Raw genomic sequence first — 8469 nt, forward strand, 5'->3', positions numbered from 1 at the left:
TAAATGTAATCATTTAGTTCAAAATACGACCTTCATGCTTCAGATTCAATTTGTTGATGGAGTATTTTTTTTATAATTATATTATTTAAAATTTTATGTTTATTATTCTGTGTGAAAAAAATTTATGTATGTAAAAAAGTCCCGTTAATATTTTGGCACCGGACCTCCAATTTCTCAGCCACGCCACTGGTTATAGGCCTTAAGAGTTTTATGAGGCCAAAAATCCACAAGTCTTTCATTTTATGTTTACTGAAACTCATCGGCCTTTATCACTAAATTCCAAAAATAGAGTATACGAAGAAAGCATTCATTTTCAACTGACGTTAATAATATTTGATTAAGCTCCTTCTCTTATTCGAAGAATATTTATCAGAACCCACGCCAAGAAAATGGGAAATGGACAATGTCGTAAGACTACTTCGAACATAAATTAAAAATTAAACTTATTGAATTAGATTATTTAACATGACAGACTGAATTGCAAGCGAGACTGATTACAAAACTTTCCTAAGTTACTTTCATCTTCTCTCTTTTTTTGCTTTTGTACAAAGAAGAAATTTACAGAATTTTTAACATGGTAGAAATTGTTCAAGACATTCTCTCAGTTTTTGAGAGGTTACAGGCTTAGATACAAATGAATCCATACCATTTGCAAGACACTCATCCCCACTCTCCGACAATGCGTTTGCCGTCATCTGCACAACCAAATCCGAATTTAAATCGCCTAAGCACACAACAAATCAGAACAGGAAGAACAAATAGTTGAACTTGTGGTTCGGAACAAAGAATTTCTATCAACTCGGATTGGTTTTTACAAGCTACTCCTAAATAAATTGACCTTGGATAATAAAACTCGAATTATACCTATTACGCCTTCTAAGCGAAAACGGATGGAAGAAAAAAAGATGGTGGGATACAAAGCCGGAACCAACAAAGAGTATTTCATTTTACTTCGTTGAAGCAAAATGTTCTTGAGCACAACGAATTGTATATTTTCTTCTAGAGCTAACAGTGACAAAAAATGCAACCATTGGTAGTACTAAAGTAAGACTACTTAATGCTTGCAGCTACTGAAAATTGAATCTGAATCCTAAAGTAAGACTAGTTAATGCTGTCTGGTAATGCAACAAATTTTGTAGCACTTTGCTTTAGAGATTCTAAAGTTCTTACCGCAATAATAGGGAGTCGTCTAGAGGGAAATGAATCTGAATCCTTTGGTAATGAATCTAGTGTCGGTAGATCAATTCCAGCCTTTATAGCAGCATCCCAATTGCCAGTTTCCTCAAACGACCGAATCAACCTTGTTGCTTGCAGGCCATCCATTACTGGCATGTAAACATCCTGTAATATTGTACATATATTATTAAATAGTTATTTAACAGATTTTTAACACTTAATACTCTTGCATAATATTGCGCGGTCAGTGAGAATGATACCGAAGCAAGCCTTGGATTCACGAGGATTCCCATATGCAATTTTACCAAGCAGGGTTGGAGAGGTCAGCAAGTTTTATTAAATGCATTTAGAAATAGATTTCAAGAGATTACCATCAAAACAATATCATATCTTTGTCTCTGTACTGCACGAACAGCTTCCGCTCCATTAGTCACGACATCCATAGTATGACCTAACTGCTTCATCATTTTATCTGCTACCATCACATTTATCTTACTATCATCCACAAGAAGGATTTTGGGTTTCAATTTAGTTTTTGGTAGTTCGGCACTACTGCTAGAACTACACTGAGAGCTTCTATCAAGCTTCTTCTGCTCCATCTTCTCATTTATATCTTTCTTGCTACTCCTATCCACTTTATCAGCTTCGATACAAGTCTTTTTGCATCTAGGTGAACCTGTTTTATAACTCTGATGAACTGCATTTCCATTATCTGGTTCCGGGTTTCGCCTCAATGAAATTGCAGGCTCAGAGACATCAGTCATTGAACAAGCATCCTCGAGTAAAGTCATCTCTCTTGATATGCAGTTACTAGAAGGGAGTGAACATGAATCTTGTGAGAGATTTTTGAGCTTATTTAATGGATTATATCCAATTTTATTTGTCGTTAGTTTATTTGTTCTTGAAGATCCTCCAGAAGAGAATAAAGAACTCAACATCCGTGGTTCAAAGTAATAAACGCCTGAATCCTTCTCGTCAGTGTTGCCATCGGATATGGACACAAATTCGTGGTCGTCCATATCGGATAACTCATCGGAAGGATCCCTTTCGGGTGAAATCTTATAAGGTAGTAAAAATGTAAATTTAGAACCGACTCGCTCCTGGCTACTAACAGTAAGACGGCCACCCATTAGCTCCACCTGTTTCAAATATCCAGATTGTAAAATTAGAACTTAGAAGTACTAAAGGAGATCTTCTTTGGAGTGTATGGTGAGTTAAAACATAATGCTGCATTTTCAGCCAGTCTTTTCACCCAGAATGGAGCCATTAGGGGTTCTTTGTACCTCTGAGATTGTTTAAATCATTGAGATTGTAAAAACTGTTGATATAAGTATGTGGTTAGGAGATGCTACATCAGCTTTTGAGTCAAACTATGCACAAGACACGAGGGGCGAAGCATTTCACGATGATGGAATCAAGATCCGTTAAGGGCCAATCTATGTAGACTTAATCTACTGAATTCTTGAGATGATATTTTTTTTGTAAACATATGATGAAGCTTCCAACAACGCGTCTACATCAAACTTTATGGCGAGGGACATATTTTATGGGAGAGAAATTGCATGATTAATAGGCATGCTAGATAGACAAACGACTATGATATGAAACTCGATGAGAATCAACATTGGGTAAAGACTTTGACAACGTTAAGATATATATACGAAACTCGATCAGGACTCACCAGTTGTTTGCAGATGGCAAGGCCAAGTCCTGTTCCACCATATTTTCGAGCATGATCTGCACTCACTTGCATGTATTTTCTAAAGAGCGTAGGTATGGCCTTTTCTGTTTCAAGGTAATAAGTATAATGAGAATCAAGATTATCAAAATAAAGATTGCAATAATATCTCAAACACAAAAGCGAGTTACAAAAATTATTGAAAGTCAATATATTTTCAGGATAAGATACAACAAGACTCAAAGTATACCTGGTATCCCAATTCCCGTGTCATAAACGTCACACTGAATCCACACGGTTTTTTCATGTCGGAAAGGACGATTCTCTGTATCGCCATCTACTGATTTTGCGTCTTTGTTTTCATGTGCACCATTTTGGTCTGGACCTTCAGTTAACATCTGACCATTTGATGGCTCTGTAACCACACGAAGGTTTATTCCGACCTTTCCTTCATGAGTAAACTTGACAGCGTTGCTGCAGAAAACACGATAAAGTGGTTTGAGTCCCTCTTGTCCATAAACAAATGCAAGGAAAGGCGTAAACACACATGCAATTTAACGAAACTCTTCTATTAATCCAAAGAAGAAATGTGCCTGTTTCAGTCCCTTACCTTATCAAGTTTGTAAGAATTTGTCGAATCCTCAAAACATCACCAATCACCTAAAAGTCAACAAAAGTGTATAAGTTAGAGAGAGAAGAGAAGAAGATAATTTATAGGAGCAAGCTTCACGCAAGGCACACTATCGGTTGTCAAGTAAATAGCCTACAAATAAATATGAACAGCCAAAGACTATACACTTATGTGGACATATTCCCTCGACCGCTAGAGAAAATTTGAAGCCTCTCCCGAGGAACTATTCATAATAAACACCATGGTAGGGAACTTCGAAGAAAGAAATGGTAAAACTCTCACCTCTACAGGAACATCTTCTGCTACATTTCCTTGTAGAGTAAGTTCTTTCTGCAAAGATGCTGCGGCAGTTTGGAGAACATGTTTTACCACCTCTCTTGGTCGAAATTTTGTAGCTTCCAATTTCATAACACCTGAAGAAAAGAAAGACATTAAATCATAAGTTCATTAACCGAAACGAATCAAAACAAAAGTGGAACTTGTGATAAAAAGATGAATTCCGTACCAGACTCAACCTTGGAGAGATCAAGGATGTCATTAATGAGTTGCAGAACCAAATCCCCGGAAGATATCATGACATCTAGTAGCTGTCGTTGCTCGTTATCTAGCTTTGAGTTGGATAGAATCTCAGCCATACTGACCACCCCTGTGAGGGGTGATCTTATCTCATGAGACATAGTTGCCAACATTTGCTTTGCTCGCATTGTCTCCTCTGCAAGTAACAAGATTCGATAATTGTAAATCACTTCTTATACATGCCGGCGATTGTAGATAGAGTTGATTATAATATAATTATGCCAGTGTTGGGGTGGGTCACTATCACTTAAACAACATTTTTCTCTAAAATTTCAAACAAAATACATCGACGTTGATGTTAAGGGTAATAATAATTGTACGAAAGACGAACCTGTTATATGAATTGTTTTATTAAGTTCCGTTTCCTTTGCTTTTTGTACAGCTATTTCCTCGCGGAGTTTTGCCATTTTTTCTCTTTTGATCACCTGTCAGACATTCAATAACTACGAAGATGTTGGGCAACTGTTGGTGTGCCATGAGAGCGGCAAAGAACAAAGGAAAGCGTAAGAGTGATCTATTACCTGATCGGTTATGTCCATTCCCATATAATTCACTCCAATGGTTTCTCCTGCCTTGCTAGATACAGGTTCGGCATATATCAAAAATGTTTTTGCCCCAAATAATTCTGTTTCGAATGTGATTTCTCTCTTTGCTGGCAATCCTCGTTCCATCACTTCTCTCTTGAAGTCTTGGGATTCCTTTACACCTGCCCCGGTAAAAATCTCTACATCGGTTTTTCCTATGATATCCTGAAAAACCAATGAGGATATGAACACAAATCGGAATCGACATTCACGAACGATTTGAAAGTGCGTGACATTGTAATAGACATGGTTCCTAGTTTTATATGAGAATGACTCGAAAAAAAAGTTGATCTGATTTTCATTAAGAAAAATATCAATTTCTTTTGTACTTTTCCTTGCATAGGCATAGCTTCATAAATGTAACGAGCAATTAGTTACCTCCTCTCCCAAACTTGGGAAGTGATTATAAATGAATCTGTATCGTAAATCTTTGTCCTGAAATAAAATTGTAGAAAATCTCAGTGACCTCAATGAATGGAAACAGAAAAAAATCGAAAGCAAAATAAACTTCCAATTCAGGAATAAATGAGGATCTCTATACAACTGTAAGTGGTGAGTCCCAAATAAGAACACATTGGTATGTGAAACTAAATAGATATCCTAGATTATAATTTGCGAAAAAATGCAATTACCAGATGACCGATAACGACTGGCGCATTCTGAAGAACAAAATGTAAGAAATTGTCTGCTCTTTTTAAAATCTGTGACAGTTCTTCAACTGGCGAAGATTGTCTTTCCAACAATTTTATGTTTTCTTGCAGCTTCTCTATTAGTCCTTGCTCTCTTTGTATACTTTCTTCTAACAACTTATCGAGTTGCATAGCTCGTTGCTGCCAGTACTTAATGGTATCAAACTCGGCATCTATTTCAAGTCTTTTATTTTGAACAATGACATCACGTTTCGCACATGGCAGAGTTTCCCATATATCATAATCGTCTTCTAATATAGAAATTGGTCGTTTATCACCTGCATATTTTCCTTCTTCGAACCGATGTTCTTCTTGAATCTCCAATTTCTTAAGTTCAACTTCTTCTCTTTGTTTACTTAAACTGTCAAGTTCTTCATTCAGAAGACGAACGGCATTAGCTTGCTTATATTCCCAATTCTTAACGAGGTACCCGAGTTGGTTTGAACCCTTTTCGCTATAATTGGTTAACTCGAGGAGTCGTTTGAAATCGACTTTGAAAGAATCTTCAACACTTGTTACCTCTTCTAACATTTCTTGATCCATTCCGTTTCCGGGCTTTTCTATATTAAACTTTCTTCCTGCGTCTGTTTGGAGATCTTCAGGCCACATGGAAGTGAGAGCTTCCATGTCCATTTCTTCAAGATTATCATCCCCCATTTCACAAACCATTAAAACAACTAAAACATCAGAAGATCGATCGACAGAGCCTGCACTTAAAGGTATCCTCTTTTAATCTGTTTAATTCTTCGTTTCATGTAATTTTTAGTAGATGACTGAAGAAGACAAGAGATGAATATCTGAAGAACCTGCAAAGTTTGCTGAAATCATGTTCATGAAGGGTAATGCTAAATATAGGTATTCATTTGCATATTATAATGGTGGGAAATAAATATTCATATTCATTATCATGCCTAACAAAACGAATCGACTAAACTTGAAAAAACAAAAGTAAAATCAAGAAAAACTCAGTGAAGTCTTTCGAATATACCCGATTTTCTTTTTCGACAATTTCGATAGTTCAGTTGAATTTAGGGTCTAACATGAAATGTATGTATGGATAATGTCAAGCAAAAAATCCCCAAAACTGTGATTTTTTTTTTTCTATTAGCATTTTTGATCAATTAACCAAAAATGATGGTAGAGTTATCAAATTAAAACCCTAATTAATAGTAATTTCTAAAACAAACCCATTATTCAGAGCAAATTGCTTCTTCATAATTAAATCAGAGATCATGAAAAACTAGTTTCAAATTAGGCCTAATTAGTATTAGATTAAGCAAAAGAAAAGTCAACAAAAAAAAAGGGGAAATTCAATTGACAATTTACTGAGATCCAGAGATAAACATCAGAAAAGTCAAATGTATGAATCAATTAATCAATCCAATTAGAGAGAGAAAGAGAGAGAGAGATAGAGATAGAGAGAGAGAGAGAGAGAGAGAGAGAGAGAGAGAAAATCAGAATCATAATCATAACAATACAAACTTACATTGCTAGATAATAGGAGAAGAAAAAGAAGAAGATAGGGAGAAGATTGAGGGTTTAATTACCTGTAAATGAATTTGAGGAAGAAGCGATTTGGAGCTGACTTTACTGTGATCCAAATCATGAAACACAATCAAACAGTAAACTGAAGAATACAGAGAAAAAAAGAAAATAACTTAAAAAAAAAAAGTTTCAGATCATCCAATTAAATTTCTTCAAAAAACAACGTTGATCCCAAAACGATATTTTCTACTACTCCGTAAAACAAGAGAGAGAGTTTAGAGAGAGAGAGAGAGTTTAGAGAGAGAGAGAGAGTTTAGAGAGAGAGAGAGAGCATGTGAGGGGGTGGTGAAAGAAAAGAAAGAAAGAAAGGGAATAACAATTAAGAAAATGTGGTTATGGGGAAGAGAGTTAAGAAACTCAAGAAACCATGTGCAATTGAGGTCAAAATATTTCAGAAATGTGTGTTAGTGAGAGAGAAAGTAGAGAGAGAAAGTAGAGAGAGAGAGAGAGAGAGAGAGAGAGAGAGAGAGAGAGTTGTTTAATAAAAATGAGAATCCAGTAGGACTGGTTCTTCTGAATCTATCTATCTATTACTCCTATACCACCAACAACTTGGGACGGATGGACAGCCAGCCAGAAGAGCATAGAGAGAGAGAGAAAATTATAGTTATAGTTGTGGGAGTTGTAGAGAGAGAAAGTTATTCAGTTGTTGTTTTTGTGTTTTTTTAAACAAATGCTTTTCCCCGCCCTTCGTGACGTGTTGGACGGGGCGTCAATTTTAACGTGAAAGTCAAGAGACTCTTATTTCACACGCCCACGACCTTTTTTTCTATTGATGCTTCAACCTCTCTTAGTTTTAATTTTACCCCTTCTCCTTCTTTAGGAGGCATTTTTTATTCTACAAACATGCTAAACGGCCCAAATTTAACAACAGACTAAAAGATGACTTGGTTGAACCCAATTGGTTTTGTTGGTGAAGAGAGAGAAACAGTCTGAGTTTTTGAGTCGCAAGGTAAAAGTTACGTGGCTAATCCGTATTAGTCAGGTCGTGAAGAAAGATAACTAGTTGGAACAATTGAGATCGACCACTTCACCTTTGGGTTTGTGATCGGTCTAGAATTCGGGTCGTTTAGCATTTCCATTTTCTCTTTTCTAATTTTGCATTTTCGTCTATTCTTGTTTACGGTTCGTTCTTACTAAAATTAATTCATCTCCCATATTCATTCTTTTGTTAATTCTTATAGCAAGGTAAAATATATTATGAAAGTTGAGTTTTTCTAACCGGATAACTTGACTAAAATGGATTTGAATTGAAGACATTAGTTATTGACTCATTTTGCTTACACACAACACAATCTTAGAGAAATTACCTACTTTTAATTCCAAGTGTTAATTTTTTTTTCTTACACTCAGTTTACACAAAGAATTTAATGATGTCTAAAAATGGTTTTAGGATATCACTCAGATAATGAAGAATCAACCAACTAAACGATGAACTTTTACTGTAATTTTAGAGACAAACCTTGTAAAAAAAAATTTAGAAACCTTTCCAATGCTCAAGTCAAAATATGAGTTTAGAGGTGAACATTCGATGATTTATTAGGATGAACCTGATGCGTTTCTGACCTACTAAGATGATCGACTGAAGTG

The 8469-nt window shown here is 35.7% G+C and overlaps 1 protein-coding gene across 2 annotated transcripts; it reads right to left on the minus strand.

The window, feature by feature from the left end:
- Positions 1–418: 418 nt before the first annotated feature.
- HK5 (histidine kinase 5) lies at positions 419–7523 on the minus strand. Of its 2 annotated transcripts, none has more exons than XM_086664525.1 (13): positions 6882–7523; positions 5278–6152; positions 5024–5080; positions 4583–4810; positions 4393–4486; positions 3991–4197; positions 3768–3898; positions 3465–3514; positions 3105–3328; positions 2858–2961; positions 1548–2315; positions 1171–1341; positions 419–695 (listed from the first exon to the last, which is right to left on the minus strand). In XM_086664525.1, the coding sequence occupies exons 2-13, from the start codon at positions 6001–6003 to the stop codon at positions 570–572; spliced, it is 2886 nt and encodes a 961-aa protein (XP_086520651.1). In that variant the 5' UTR covers positions 6004–6152; positions 6882–7523; the 3' UTR covers positions 419–569. The 2 variants fall into 2 exon arrangements, with proteins under 2 accessions (XP_086520651.1, XP_086520650.1); XM_086664524.1 differs by having other exon boundaries at positions 5278–6140; positions 6882–7464.
- Between the last annotated feature and the right edge of the window lie 946 nt (positions 7524–8469).

This window comes from Eschscholzia californica, unplaced genomic scaffold (assembly GCF_041429995.1).
Source record: "Eschscholzia californica isolate CP2 unplaced genomic scaffold, dmEscCali1.0.p SCAF_2, whole genome shotgun sequence".
Taxonomy (NCBI): domain Eukaryota; kingdom Viridiplantae; phylum Streptophyta; class Magnoliopsida; order Ranunculales; family Papaveraceae; genus Eschscholzia; species Eschscholzia californica.

Excerpts from the sequence above, each read along its gene's own strand:
- HK5 (XM_086664525.1), bottom strand. The coding sequence starts at position 6,003 with ATGGTTTGTGAAATGGGGGATGATAATCTTGAAGAAATGGACATGGAA. Across the intron at positions 2,962-3,104 it reads CACGGGAATTGGGATACCAG|AAAAGGCCATACCTACGCTC; the intron begins GTATACTTTGAG and ends ACCTTGAAACAG. Across the intron at positions 1,342-1,547 it reads GATATGATATTGTTTTGATG|GATGTTTACATGCCAGTAAT; the intron begins GTAATCTCTTGA and ends ACAATATTACAG.